This window comes from Lissotriton vulgaris, chromosome 4_1 (genome assembly GCF_964263255.1).
Source record: "Lissotriton vulgaris chromosome 4_1, aLisVul1.2, whole genome shotgun sequence".
NCBI classification, from domain to species: domain Eukaryota; kingdom Metazoa; phylum Chordata; class Amphibia; order Caudata; family Salamandridae; genus Lissotriton; species Lissotriton vulgaris.
This window is the reverse complement of record NC_141691.1, coordinates 225,927,586-225,943,202: the sequence shown is the minus strand read 5'-3', so window position 1 is coordinate 225,943,202 and position 15,617 is coordinate 225,927,586. Positions and strand designations below refer to the sequence as shown.

At 44.4% G+C, this 15,617-nt stretch overlaps 1 protein-coding gene across 1 annotated transcript in view; it reads left to right on the top strand.

Annotated features, from left to right (window-relative positions):
- Nucleotides 1–13,161, top strand: part of UBE2A (ubiquitin conjugating enzyme E2 A) — a 186,185-nt gene extending 173,024 nt beyond the window's left edge. Inside the window, exon 6 of the mRNA XM_086918559.1 lies at nt 11,750–13,161. Coding sequence (XP_086774685.1) covers nt 11,750–11,878 — 129 coding nt within the window. The 3' untranslated portion in view covers nt 11,879–13,161. The remainder of the gene's footprint in view (nt 1–11,749) is intronic.
- The last annotated feature ends 2,456 nt before the right edge of the window (nt 13,162–15,617 follow it).

Sequence of the window (15,617 nt, the reverse complement as noted above, 5' to 3'; positions counted from 1 at the left end):
ACCCACATTGCAGGTCACACACTCGACCCTATCTTCACCTCCAGCAAACATGTCTCTTTCAGCCACACCACAGCTCTTCATTGGACGGACCACAGCTGCGTTCACTTTATATACAATAAGACCACAATCCACAACCACCCTGCGCAGAAACTGGAACAAAATCACCATCGACCAGATCTCCTCATCGCTCCTTCAAAACCCTCCTGTCCACTCTTCAAACCCCGACCAAGCAGCCATTAACTTCACACAATGGCTATCCAACTGCGCCGACACCCTAGCACCGATGAAAAAACGTCAAATCAAGCTTGGCAACAAAAACGCCTCCTGGTTCAACGAGGATCTTAAGAAATCTAAGAAACTCTGTCGCTCCCTCGAGAAGGCCTGGAAAAGAGACCCAAACACCAGCACCAAGGACGCCTCCAAAAACGCCACCCGCATACACCACCAACTAATCCGGTCTGCCAAGAAAGCCGCTTTCAAAGACCGACTAGATAACAACGCCCACAACAGCAAGGAATTATTCAACATCGTCAAAGAATTTACCAACCCATCAGCCAACTCCAACGACATCACCCCCTCCCAAGCCCTATGCGACTCACTAGCTTCCTTCTTCCACAACAAAATCGCAGACATTCACAACAGCTTCGACAACCGACCCGGAGACCAACCCACTCAACCTACTGCAGGACCTTCACCCCCCTTGAACATCCTTAACGACTGGAACCCAATCTCAACTGAGGACACCATCCGCCTGATGAACTCTATCCACTCAGGATCCCCAACTGACCCATGCCCTCACCACATCTTCAACAAAGCAGACTCCATCATAGCTCCACACCTCCGAGACGTCATCAACTGCTCCCTTAACTCCGCCACCTTCCCGGAAAGCTGGAAACACGCAGAACTCAGCGCCCTTCTGAAAAAACCCACAGCTGACCCCACCGAACTCAAAAACTACCGCCCCATCTCGCTCCTCCCATTCCCGGCCAAAGTCATCGAGGAAGCTGTCAACAACCAGCTCGCCACCTTCCTCGAAAGCAAAAAATCCCTCGACCCCTCACAGTCCGGATTCCGAGCCAAACACAGCACTGAGACCGCACTCATTGCAGCAACAGACGACATTCGAACTCTACTGGACAATGGAGACACAGTCGCCCTCATCCTCCTCGACCTCTCCGCAGCCTTCGACACAGTCTGTCATAGCACCCTGTTACAACGCCTCAAACATCGGAATCCAAGGAAAATCACTGGAATGGATCACCTCGTTCCTTACCGGAAGAACTCAGAGTCCAGCTCCCTCCTTTCAAGTCAGAGGCCTCTGAAGTCATCTGCGGCGTGCCACAAGGATCCTCACTCAGCCCCACCCTCTTCAACGTATTCATGAGCCCCATCGCAGCCATCGCACGCCAACACAACCTCAACATCATCTCCTACGCTGACGACACTCAACTGATCCTCTCACTCACCAAAGACCCTAACACCGCCAAAAACAACTTACACGAAGGAATGAAAGAAGTAGCCGAGTGGATGAAGCACAGCCGTCTGAAACTTAACTCAGACAAAACAGAAGTCCTCATCTTAGGCACCTCCCCCTCCACCTGGGATGACTCCTGGTGGCCAGAGGCCCTTGGAAAAGCACCCATCCCGACGGACCACGCACGGAACCTGGGCGTCATTCTGGACTCCTCACTCTCGATGACCAGACAAGTCAACGCCGTCTCATCATCTTGCTTCAACATTCTTTGCATGCTCAAAAAGACATTTCGCTGGATCCCCACCGAAACTATAAAAACGGTCACTCACGCGCTGGTCACGAGCCGCCTGGACTATGGAAACACCCTTTACGCCGGCACCTCCGCAAAACTCCAGAAAAAACTCCAACGCATCCAGAACGCTTCAGCCAGGCTCATACTAGACATCCCGCGTAAAGAACACATCTCTGGTCACCTGAAAAACCTCCACTGGCTCCCCGTAAATAAGAGGATCACTTTCCGCCTCTTAACCCACGCACACAAAGCACTTTACGAACTTGGACCCGAATGCCTCCACACACGAATGTCCTTCTACACCCCCTCCCGTCAGCTACGATCCTCCAACCAAGCCCTTGCCACTGTACCTCGCATCAACAAAGCCACCATGGGAGGTAGATCCTTCTCCTACCTGGCAGCTAAAACCTGGAACTCTCTTCCCACTCACCTACGCCTTACTCAGAACCACCTGTCATTCAGAAAACAACTTAAAACTTGGATATTCGACAAGTAACTCCCCCCCCCCCCCCCTCCTCAAGCGCCTTGAGACCCTACGGGTATGTAGCGCGCTATATAAATCCTGACTTGACTTGACTTGACGGTTAGAGTGATTTAAAGGCTTTTCCTGAAGAAGGAACTTTTAAAGCGCAATCTTGGTAGGGGTCCAACTTCTGCACTTTCAGCACTGTGACGAAATGCAAGGTGCAGTGTAGATAATTTACACCTGATGCAAAATGATAGATGAGATTTAATTCAGTCCCTTGTCTTAAACCTCAGTATCATAAAGGCAGTGGAGTAGAATATGGCTCTGAACTGTCAGATTCAGACAGTTAAGTAGGTAAAGCCAGCAGCCCTTCGATGGTTGTATCTGAGATAGTTCAAAGTTGGAATAATCGAGTGCGATGCTGGAAATCAGCTTGGGCATCAACAAGAAAGGTGTGGGTTTCTATATAATGGCTGAGTTGGTGAAATAATATAATTTATTTACTAGCTCAAGAGGGGCACATTGACAATAGGCTTGTAGTTTCCCAGATTTTTTGCATCAAGATAATTTCATACGGGGCTTGATTCAAGAATTTTTCTGGTTACTGACATATTTGACATGGAAAAAAGCTTTCTGGGTTGTTTACTGTACCAGGCATATCGTTGAAAATGTTAAACTTTCCTAAAAACGTGCAACTGGGGAACTGGGTTTGCACCAAGAATAGCATACTCCACTTAGTTATAATGTGATCGCATCCAAAGAACAAGAAGATGGACATGGTAGTCACTCCAGTAAATCAAATGGGTCTACAGAATTTTAGGTTCTGTGAGACACAGAAGGTAGCATCCATGGTATGAGGAGTCTAATGAGTAGACTTGGAGTCTAGTGGAGCAAGCCACAGGGTGCCACAGTTGGGTAGTTCAAACTGAGAATTTAAATCCAAGAGAATGATTACAGAAAGGTATTTTGAGGTATGCAGAAGATTCAGAAAAGGGCAGAGTTGTAATGGGGAGGGGTTGTGAAAGATTAGAAGGAAAGATAGGGAGCATTGGGTGGAGAGGGTAGCCCAGTACAGGAGGGATTTACACTTGCAGGTTCAGACTGCAGTCCTCAGAGAAAAGGGTGCCTATACTTTTAATTCATTCTTTTGAAATGTGTATATCTTACTCTAGCTCAGAAAGCTTCACCTCAGGAGAAATTTTTGACCATCTGTTTTATTTATTTATTTTGCCTCTGAGCATGACCAAAGAATTCCCTTATATTTGCACAAATTCTCTATCCATCCTCCATTCCTTCTGGTAGTTTTGACGCTTCATTCTCTTTGCTCTGTCATGAGGAGCTGAAGCTATGGTGCTACACTTTCCTCAGAGATAATGTTTTGATGTCTTTTTCTACCATTGGCCTGAGTTCTTTGAAATACAGCTAGCAGCGTGATGGAAAAATGTAAAGTAAAGATGAAGAAAAACTCAGATCCAGACTCCTCGGAGAAAGACAGTTTTGACTCTGCTGGCAATCACTCCAGATCTTGAGTTCACAGAGAGGCCTAGGAAGAGATTCCTAAAAACTTGTCCATGTGAGGGAGATTTCCTGCTATTCTGGGTGCATCCTATACACTCCCTATAAAGGATACTTTTTTTCACTTTATTTATTTACAAGAGTTGAACAATCATGTAGTCTGGCTGGATACATGACGATTCCATTAACCAAACTTTTTTTGAGTAACATAAAGCAATACAATTAACATGACTCAATGAGCAATATGCCCAAAGGGGTGACGACCCTCACAAACAGATAAAATATGACGCTACAGGTTCCCACGCATTACAAAGGTGCAATCAAAGCTAACACATTCCCTGTTCCAACACCAGTAGAAATGGTAAAAGCAATCGTACATTTTGTGAGGCAACCTTGCTCTCCCTGGTTCTACCCTCTCCTTTCCCACTAAATACATTTGAAATGGGCCCCAAAACCCCCTGGGGCGGAATTAGGGAGGCAGTATTTCACTATAGGCATCAGTCTAAGTATTGCAATGCACCATATCTTTATGCCAATCTTCCAAGGTGGGATCTGGACCCCTAGCCCATCGCACCGCTACTTGGCTCTTACCCAGAAGCAGCTCCATTGCGACCAGTCTCCTCACACTTTTGTCTGCCCGTTTGTGGAGTTGCAATGGGCCTGCATCGGGTCTGGGTCCATGGAAGCGCCGGTTATAGCTCCCAGCTCTTGGAAAATATTTACCCCAAAACTCTTAATACAGGTGGGCAGAGCTCCCTTTGCATGGCAACGCTGACAGTTAGCGGAGTCGCTTAACCCATAGCGATAGTCTCTCTGGTGTATAGTACAGACTGTTGACCAATTTAAAGTGAATCAGTCCATGCCAACCATTGAGGGATATTCCTTTAGTCAGGGCACAGCACAATTGCCAACATTTGTCATCAATAACCCTATCAAGGTCTCTCTTCCAATCCAAGCTTGCCTTCATCATGGCGGGCTTCCTGATCTCCTGTTCATGAAGCCTAAACACCAACTTTGCAGGAACTTCTCTCTGGATTAGAGAGGAAAGCGCTGGCACATTCGGAGGCGCCTACATGTCGTCCCCTAATAGACCTCGAAGTGCATTTCTGATTCTGTAGTATTGAAAATAAGTATGCGCTGATGACTGATGTACCCCGTCAAGTACAGACTCCAAGCTCACCTCAACACCATCTCAGAAGAAATCCCCCATATTGGGTATACCTAATGTGCGTAGAGCCAGTAATACACTTGTCTCCCTTGCCATGGTGAACCATGACCACCATTCTAATAGCATATGTGGGGAGTACCGAAAGGAACCGGCCTGTTGCATAGCAGACTCTGCCAAGCATGAACTGTAGAATTTAAGGAGTCAAATGAACTGTGGTGTCACCAAATAGTGCCTGAGGTAAGGTGTGTGGGACAGCAGCATCCCTTTCTATATATAGGTTTTAGGAGGTCAGGGAGGCCATGAAGCCAATAATGTACATGCGAGCTCTCTTCTGTTTAATAATACAGTTCATGCTCTGGCGTGTTCAATCCACCCATGTTGACAGGTGGGGTAACCACCTCCCATTTAACCCTTGGTTGCTTGCCGGCCCAGGATAACGTAAGCATCAAAGATCACAGCGTGACCAAGAAAGATCGCAACAGAAGCACTGGAATGTGCTGGAATAGGCACAGAAATCTGGGAAGGACCACCATTTTCATCAACTCCACTCGTCTCATCAAGGAAAAGGGCAATTTTATCCAGCCGTCCACATCATCTTCAAGGCGCTGTTTTGCACCCCCATAATTATCTAACACGACAATCTTTGGATAAGTATGCATTTGCATGCCGAGGTAAAACACTGACTCAGTTTTCCATTGTAAAGGAAATTCTGTTGCCAAGGGGGTCATGGCAGGAGTCACTGTAAAAATGATGGACTTGCCCCAGTACACACATAGACCTGGCAGACCTCCAAACCGAAATACTTCCCTAAGTATAGGAGAGCGTTTTCTCTCCGGATCGCGTACATACAGCAGAGTGTCCTCAGCGTAGGTCGAAATTATGAGCGATAACCAGGAAAGTGCAACCCTCGAAGGGCGCAAACCAACGGCTCAGCAATCAAGGCATATATTAAAGCGATAGGGGACAGCCTTGTCTGGTGCCCCTTGTGATTGAGAGAGGGGTTGTGACAAAAGTACCCACCCGAACCCTGGCCACAGTAACCGCATAGAGCATCGCAATCAGGCAAGGAAAGAAGTTGTCAACAAGAAGAGAGAAGACCACACATGTTCCAGGGAACAGGGTACTGCAGACACAAAGTCTAAGAGATATCCCTGGAAAAGTAATTTCACTCACTCACACTTAGGACTGCTGAAAATGTATAATCATTGGTCACAAACTAATTTATACCGTTCACAGACTTTTTATTTAAAAAAAATGTCGATAAAAAAAGAGAATTCATTACATATTCAGTTTCACAATACATATAAAATCAAAAACATATCACTTTATGCAATAGATAAAAACAATCTAAAAAATGTATTCATTAATGTACACAGATAAAGCAGAGAAAAAGAATCCACATTCTAAAGTGTCAACACAATCCTATCAAAGTTAGTCACCATATTATCTAAGGCAAAACATATACAACCTATAATCAACAGCAAAAACCCCACTGCCAAAGTAACACCTATGTATATTGCGGATTTTGAGATTCAAATGCCCTTACAATATTTCAAATATAAATCCCATATTACAATAGGCCTAATATCAAGGATTTCCTGGGCTTGAATTCTAAAGAACAAAGCGTCGACGTGTTTCGGTGTATCTGCCCTTGGATATTGGCACACCTTTCTCAGGACAATTTGAAATCGTATGGGGAAAAAGTCATGTATCCTTCCTTAAGAATAAGGCTCTGATTCTTTTTAGATGGGTTCTAAACGTATCCACATATAACTGGATCTTAAACTTGATCTTTGGGTAGTAGGTCGTCGTTGGGAATGTTCACTTGCCCATGCGTCTCGTTTGGTTAAATCAATATCCTTGATAGTACGATATGACACCCTCTGGATGCGGGGACTACGGTATGTTGTTTTAACCGATTCTGTGGAAAAGGCTCCTGCGGGTGTACGGGATGTCCTCTTTCCCGTGTTTTCTTTCCCTTCTTAATTACCCATTCGCCACTGGATAACGGTTTGATGGGTTTGTAGAAGCTGCGCCTTCGCTTTATCCTGATCGTGCGCGGCCACGGGTACGTCCGGTTCTCCGTTCCTCTCTGCTGACGTGGATACGGATAACCCGTGAATGCTCTGATTCTTTTTAGATGGGTTCTAAACGTATCCACGTCAGCAGAGAGGAACGGAGAACCCTCTTATCTTCAGAAAACTATGCAGAATTCCGGCGGATTGCAGATGGTTAAATAGCAGTCCTAGCTCTTCTAATGGCATTCTAGTAAGTACATGCATAACTTTAGTTAGATTTATCTATGGTGTTCCATTAGGACTCCAGCTGGCATACCTTCTGCATTAGTTTTTTTAAGCTCTCCTGTATACCATGGGGCTGAATGTGCTTACATACACTTTTTTTGTTGGGGCAATTGCATCCAGAATCTACTTACAGGTGTCCTCGAAGAGAACCAGCTGACATCCCAATGGAAGCATGAGTGATAAATTATTCAAAAGTTCACTCTGAGGTTCTAAAGTGGGGCTAGTGATTCTTTCTTAAGCACCAGAATACATTAGTTTTGTCATGGTCAGTGCTTTTTAAACTCCTTGTACTGAAGGTATGGTCAACAAGATATTATTATGACTTGAACAGGGAAAGGGCATGATTTCCGAGGGATGTCGTTTTTTTCTTCCATATAACCGATCCAAACGGTTCTGGAGTATCCCTCTTCTCTGACCCCCACGCCCCCCACCTCTGCACAATCCGTATTAAAAGAAAAAAAAAGAGGCGGACAACCTTGGTCAAAGCTCCAGGATGCATTTGAGGTTTGAATGGTCGACTGTTAAAGGCAACTAAGAGGATTGGCAATATTGGGTGACAGAAGTCCTCTTTATCTGTGGTCAAGACAGGAGGGCATACTTTGTGGTGTGCAAGGTAGCAGCATTAGTGCTGCAGCATGATTGAAATCAGACTTGGTTGTGCAGGAAATTGTTAGTATTAATATGACTTGAGTTGAACGAAGACTACTTTTTCAATGACCTTGCTGATGAATAGTAGGTAAGCGATAGGCTGGTATGGTAGTTGGCTAGGTCATTAGGGTCTAATTAGGTTTCTTTAGGAGTGGGAGGATCTGGCCTGTCTTGGGGTGAGAGATGCACCAGAGAGGTTTGATGAAGGACAAGGTTAAGACATCATATTTATAAGACTGCTTTGAGGGACTTGACTATGTCAACAAGATATGCAAGAGATGGGTCTTTTTGAAGAATGACCATTGTAAGAGTCTGTGGAAAGGGGTGTTCCTAAGGAATGAAGCAGCTTGGTGGTGTTGATGTGCTTTCGGATCTTCTATATTTTTTCAATGAACAAGTGTTGATGTTGATCTTTACTCAAAGTGTTGAATAAAGGGCTAGGTTTAAGAATCTTGGCAAATTCCTTGATTAACACTGTGAAGGCCCAAACGACCTTTATTTCCAAAATGCATTCTTCCATATGTTACAAGAGTCTAAAGTGTGCCGCCTTCTACATCATCAAAGCATCTGGTGGTTATGGAGGCCATTCTTACATTTCTCAATTAGCCTGCATTTAAGGATGGCCAAGGACCTTGTACAGGTCTCCAGCTCTGTACAGTAGCAAAATCAAATTAATTATTGGTCTTCACAGGAGAGACCACATCTTGGGGGTGAGAAGAAACTTATATTAGTTAAAGGTAGAAGCTTATTTTGCCTTAAAGTGCTTGTATTACTACACAAATGTACCGACAAACTAATGGCACCCTAATTTGATGTATAAAATATAGATTTTTTTTTAGCCTGTGAGGGAGTGCAGAGCTACCAATAGAGCTTTACTCAGACATGCACCTTTTTCTTTTATTCAACTGTAGAGGTAAGAGTTCAGTCTTCCTAATGAGCAAGTGGAACTCGTTACCTTAATTTTTAATAACTCCGGAAGGACCACCTAACTAGCAAGTTAGAAAAATAGTCTCAGAAACCCTTTGTCTGTCAACTCCAGTCGCTAATCCTCCTCCGCTTTTCCTCCTGCCTTTCTTGTGGTATTACAGCTGCATTGCCTAAAGGCACGTGCGTACTGGTGCTCTGTGTAAATGTTACCATTCATTCTTTCTGTACCTTTTCCACTAAACATTTTCTCAGTCACTGTATTTGTGTTCTGTAGCACTCGAAAATGTGTGATGTAATGGTGGTTAAAGGGGTGTCACTAACAACAACAAACAAGCATTTGCAATGCAATAGGTCTCGTATTAGGAAAGTTTGAGCTATTGGTATTGTAAATGACAATTTTTTTATTTAGGTTTTGTTTTTGAAAATAGCGAAATTAATAGCTTTGTCATTTACCATGCCAATAGTTATAACTTTCGCAAATGTGACACCTACAGCATTTGTAATGCAATATGTGTTGTATTTACGTGACTTACATGTATTGATAATACAAATAACAATGGTTTTTAATTTTTTTAATAATTAATACTTAAATAAAAGTTATTGTAATTTATACTGGCAATAGCTTAAACTTTTGTAAATAACATTTGTGAAGATTATGTTCAGTGTATTTTATTGTGACGAAAATCCAAGAACATATGTCAAATATTAACATCTTTTTGTTACATTTGTAATAAAGCTTGAAACATTGAGATAACATATTTGAACCAGTTGTTGAATGGTTGTCAAAGGGGCTCGGGGGTGAGGAAGAGAAAAGAGCACGAAAATGAGACAATTTGCCGACATGATAAGAGAGCCGTACAGGGAGAGACAAGAGTGAGCTGAGACGAGCATGCACAATTGTCTCCTTTCTCTTTGCACGCGGTGAAGGCAAAGCACGGACCATAGTGTAGCAGCCAATTAATACATGAAAGGCCGGCGTCTAAAAATGGAAGCGCTTGATCCTTTTTATTAGAATATGCAGCTAGGCGGAGGGAATAAGATTATGATGACCACGAGCAGTTTGGTGGATGAACGAAGGAGAAATAATACGATGAAAAGGGCAGTATCGTTGACAAGAAAATAAATTGTAGGCAAAATACGATTACATTTCCTAAAATCACGGGGGGACATTGGTTCAAAAGAATCCTGCAGAATTGTGTAAAAGCCTAGATTAAGGTTGCCGTTATGGAGGTTATCAAGAGGTATAATGACCCGACTCTGAGTGTTCTGTTCTGATGTCTTACATAGATAGTATGGGCGTTTCTAAATTACCCACCACCTCGGCGCGCGCTAGCCGAAGGTGGCGGCTGGACCGCGTAGCACCCGGCGGATGCCATATCTGAGTTTGTGCGCACGCAAAACGAAACCTATCGTGGGGCGGGACTTCCGTTTTGTGAAGCCCACGGAGTGCCTGGAGGAGCAGTGGTGACGCGGAGCTCCCATGCCCGGAGAGCCCCGCTGTCGGAGGCTGCACAAGTCCGGAATGCCGGGGAGGGGGGGGGAGCAGGGAGGGGGGGAGGCGGGAGGGGGGGGTGCCTGTATCTGTGCGTGTGTCTGTGTGTGGGAGGGGGAGGGGGGGATGTCTCTCCGTGCGTGTGTGTGTGTATGCTTGTGTATGTGACAGCCGTACAGGGAGAGACAAGAGCGAGCTGAGACGAGCATGCAGAGTTATCTCCTTTATCTTTGCACGCGGTGAAGGCAAAGCACGGACCATAGTGTAGCAGCCAATTAATACATTAAAGGCCGGCGTCTAAAAATGGAAGCGCTTGATCCTTTTTTAATAGAATATGCAGCTAGGCGAAGGGAATAAGATTATGATGACCACGAGCAGTTTGGTGGATGAACGAAGGAGAAATAATACGATGAAAAGTCTCTCTGCATGTGTGTGTGCTTGTGTGTGCGCATGTGTGCAGGGGGAGGTGTGCCTGTATATGTTTGCGCTTCCCAGGAGACAGCCGCGCGCGTGGCCTGCGCCGATCGCCTTTTGCGAGATGCGCGCGCCAGGTGCTGTCTCCTGGGAAGCAGTGTCAGTAACAAAAGATCTCTGGCGAGACACAGCGCTTACGCGCTGTTTTCGCTACGAGACCTAGAATTTTACTTTAAAGATACCAAAGATGCAATAATTCAAAAATAGAGTAGGAATTCTCTGTTGCGAGCAGTCGGTCGTCCTGAACCCTTCCTTTTTGTGGCTACGTCGACTGCTGTCTACATCTCTGGTGTATAATTTTTAATATGGATTGGGATATGAGGGGTGGGGTTGATGGAAAGGCCTTTTAAGATCTTTCTTTTTAAAGTGTTGGTTGCCCTGAAGACTGCTTCCTAAAACGCTTACCGAACTTGTTCTCATATCTTCATCAGAATACCCATGGTCCTCGACATCTTTAGAGGACAGGGTGCGCCAGAAATTAGAAGCTATATTTATGAGCTTATCATGCTAGATGTCTGCAACCCTCAGCTGATTTCTACAAAGTGGCGCTTTGATTGCAGGAACTGGCGAGGGTCTCGAACTGTCTAGACATGTTTTTACCGTAGAGATTGAAGGCTAAAGGGCAGTGCGTGGTTATGGGCTCCATTATGTTACCCAGTGGTTATTCCTCAATGGTGATGCAACGATGTTCTTTTAAGCCATGCTTGTGTTTTATATTGATGAGGCCACCATGGGGCATCAATTATATGCTTATGACATATGTGTCCTCCGGGCGTTCATGAGGCTAGATTGTTGTCCCATTCTGGTTCACAACCGTGTTGCTGTCTCAGTGGGATTAAACTAAATACCATTCATATTTTTTCAGTCCTTAAACACTTGTGGTATTTTGTACATGCACCCATTTACCTTTGGTATATTTTTACTGATGTAGCTACTGTTTTAGATTTTATTCTGGATATTAATTGTAGTTTGCTATTTTTCCCAAAATAGTCATTACTGGATGAGCCAAACCCCAACAGTCCAGCAAATAGCCAAGCAGCCCAGCTATACCAGGAAAACAAGAGGGAATATGAAAAACGAGTTTCTGCGATAGTGGAACAGAGTTGGCGTGATTGTTGACCCAGGATGATGGATATGAACATGAACACTCTGGTCATGAGGAAAATATATATGAAGTGTTTGAGTCATAATCCTCTTCTCCTTGCATCATTGCATTTACTTTGTTGAACAAAATGGCTGTTGTGCTGTCACCATTTCCCTGCTGAAGCTTCTTTTCCTCGGACATCAGAAAGCATCCACATGAAGTCGAATGTACTTTACCTGGGTTACTTGCAAAATAACTACTTGATGCTATATCTGTTTTCTGTTGTCCTTCATCTTTTGATTTGGGGCAGTATTTTGCTTTTCAGTCATTTGCATTATAAGCTTTTAATTTTAATTGTGTTATACACAGTGGTGCTTATATATGTAGCTTTATGAGAGGGTTTTGTATAGAAATATGTTGATATATACATGCCCATTTTAACTGACATTACGAAAGCATTGATCTGCCCCAAATAGTTGATTCTGTGATTGATTTTAGTCCCTGATGTACTTTAAATTCATCAAAAATGCACTTCTTGTTTTTATGTATGTGTCTGTCCTTACAAGTCTATCCAATCTCCTTTGATTTCTTTACAGTCACAGCTGTATATGATTATTTCATGTAATAATGTCTGTTCTGAGTTATTGCTGCTTCAGCTCTGCACTCATGGCCAAGATGTGTTCTTACTGTATTTATGGTTCAAAATAGTATACAGTTACTTGAGGGGAGGAGTTGAAGCCGTTTTATTAGGTGAAAAATCAGACCAGTCTCCAGGGTTAGGGTGATTTCAGGCGAACATTGCACATCATTTATGGAATGAGGTGAGTGCAACCATGCACAAGTTTGTTTTTTTGTTTTTTTAAAGAAAGGTTGAAAAGGCCTCTTTGCCGTTAATTCTGTACATTAGTGGTTTCACCATGAATACGTTACAGTGGTTGAAGTTTAAAAAATGCTGTAACAAAAGTCCGATAATGGGTCGAGGCTGTGGGGTTGATAAGACCTATGCACATTTCTTGCTCTTCCTAGTTTTATGAATGTCACATCTGTGTGCACCTTCGGCATGTTTAGTTTTCCAAGCATTCCAAGATTCAAAATGCTTTTATTCGGGTTTGATTTGTTCTTTTGGATGCAATACCTTCAGTTGCAGTGTGGGATGATACCTATTTATATGTATTGTCTGGTGTTGCAGTGTCTACTGTTGTGCACAATATCGGTATGAACATTTGAAAAGTATAACTTTGTACAAGTAACCCATGTAAGAAATTGTACATTTTCTCAAAACTTGTAAATAAAAGTGTAACCTGAAAACTATATAAAATATGTAAAATGCCCTCTAAATTCATTCTTCAAGCGAGAACGTAATCTGACCAGTTCTACACGTCACTATGTGGAAAGGCTCTTGGAAAACCACCTTGAGCTCTTTATCGTATCTGGTTGCCTTTCAGAATATCTCTGCAGGTGATCAAGAACGCCTCTGAAATAAATGCAGGTCGTCAGGGGTCGAGAACTGCTTTGAATTGATCACGTGTTCTCTGCCTGCCACGTCCGCTCTATTGTGATCATCGAAACACCTCAAACAAACCTTGCCTTTTGGTTAGCCCGGTTTTTAAAATTCGTTTGTAACGGAAAAACTCCATCAGGAAGTTTTTGGGGTGATTGAATTACCTGACATTCAAAATAGTGTTATTTCCAATGTAGTGCCTGTTATTTTATACAGCTTTGTTACCTTATGTGGATGCAGTGGCAAGAATGCTCATCACAAGTAACCAGAAGCCTCTTTTCTACCTGAAAGAAGCGAGAAAGATGGTGGTGGACAAATGTTGTTATCTTAGCAGTGTTAAAGGTGGAAGATATGTGGCCTAATTTACACTGTAAAAAATTAACTGATTGGATAGGTCTAGGATAATGTATTAAGCGTCATTTAATGCTCAAAAACATGGTGTTTGTGATTTTTAGTTTGAGATTCAGTTTCTCTTCCCTTACCTAGGTTTACCGCCATTCTTTGAAGGGGAAAATCTGGCCTTAAGCGCTGTCTATCTTGCAGGAAGCCCCAGCAATACCATTTGTCTCACACAACGGAGGATGCAAAGCTCTAGAAACATTAGAAATATTGAATGTGCTTGGTTTGGTACATAGCCATATTTAGTTTAGCAAACCGAATATAGAGTAAAAAATGAAATTTCAGTGTTCATCACAATATCGAATTGCAGAAGGACGGAATATCAATGTTACAAAAAGTAAGTTTAGCAGTTGTTAGTCAGAAACGCTCACTCAGTAATTTGTGTACATCAGTGTTCAATGAAAGTCACATTAATCAATTTACCAAATCTTCGATAGGAGAGCCACTGCTTAACATGATCCTGTGCACATGTACAGCATAGGAAGCCTAACTGACAGCTACAACTGCCTAGGTGGCAATGGTGTTGGAACAATTTTCTGTGTGTGATGCTGACTAGTCGCATCAGCGCACTAAAATTATAGAGCTTTAAAATATCCTGATGTTACTGAATGAGCGAGTGCAGCAAATGAACAAAAAACCTTTTAAGTGAGGAGCGTGTGTTTCAATCAATCAATACATTTCTAAAGCGCGCTACATACCTGTGAGGGTCTTTGGGCGCTACTGATCGAAGACCCAGGTCTTGAGGAGTCTTCTGGGTCTGTCGTAGGCTGGTAGGGAGAGTGTCCAGGTTTTGGCGGCGATGTCGGAGAAGGACCTGCCGCCGGTGGTGGTTCTCTGGATACGAGGGACTGTGGGGACTGTGGCGAGGACAAGGTTGGCAGAGCGAAGGCTTCGGGTGGGGGTCTGAAAGCTGAGTCGGTTTTTGAGGTAGGTGTGTCCTGTGTTGTGTAGCGCTTTGTGTGCGTGGATGAGAAGCTTGAAGGTGATCCTCTTGTTGACTGGGAGCCAGTGCAGGCCTCTCCGGTGGGGTGTGATGTGGCTGCGGCGGGGGACTTTGATGATTAGTCGAGTTGAGGCGTTCTGGATTCGTTGTAGTCGTCTCAGGAGCTTGATCGTAGTTCCTGAGTAGAGGGCGTTCCCGTAGTCGAGTCTGCTGGTGATAAGGGCCTGGGTGACGGTTTTTCTTGTCGATGGGGATCCACTTGAAGATCCTGCGGAGCATTCGAAGGGCGTTGAAGCAGGACGCGGAGACGGCGTTGACTTGACTGGCCATGGAGAGAGTGGAGTCTAGGATGACTCCCAGGTTGCGTGTGTGGTCAGTGGGTTCTGGGGCTGTTCCTAGCGATGTGGGCCACCAGGAGTCATCCCAGGATGATGGGGTGGGTCCGAGGATGAGGACCTCCGTCTTGTCTGAGTTCAGCTTAAGTCTGCTGTCCTTCATCCAGTCGGCGACTGCCTTCATTCCTCTGTGGAGGTTGGTTTTGGCGGTGTGGGGGTCTTCGGTGAGGGATATGATCAGCTGGGTGTCGTCGGCGTAGGTGATGATATTGAGGTTATGATGTCGTGCGACGTAGGCGAGTGGTGCCATGTAGATATGTATGTATAGGCATTTATATAGCGCACTACTTACCCGTAGGGTCCCAAGGCGCTTCGACCGCTGCGAAACCCTTCCTGGTTTCCCTGAGAGATGTTCCCTTAATGGGTATCTCCAGGGTGAGACCAGGCATCCCCGGCGGTCTGGTGGGGCCGTTAGTGAAGATGAGGCAAGCTAATGCCCAGAGTTGCCGAGTGTGATCGCTGATCAGAGTGGGCACCGAGGCGAGAGAATTATCGAGTCCGCTGACCCTGGTCCAGAAACCTGCCGCGCCGGGAAT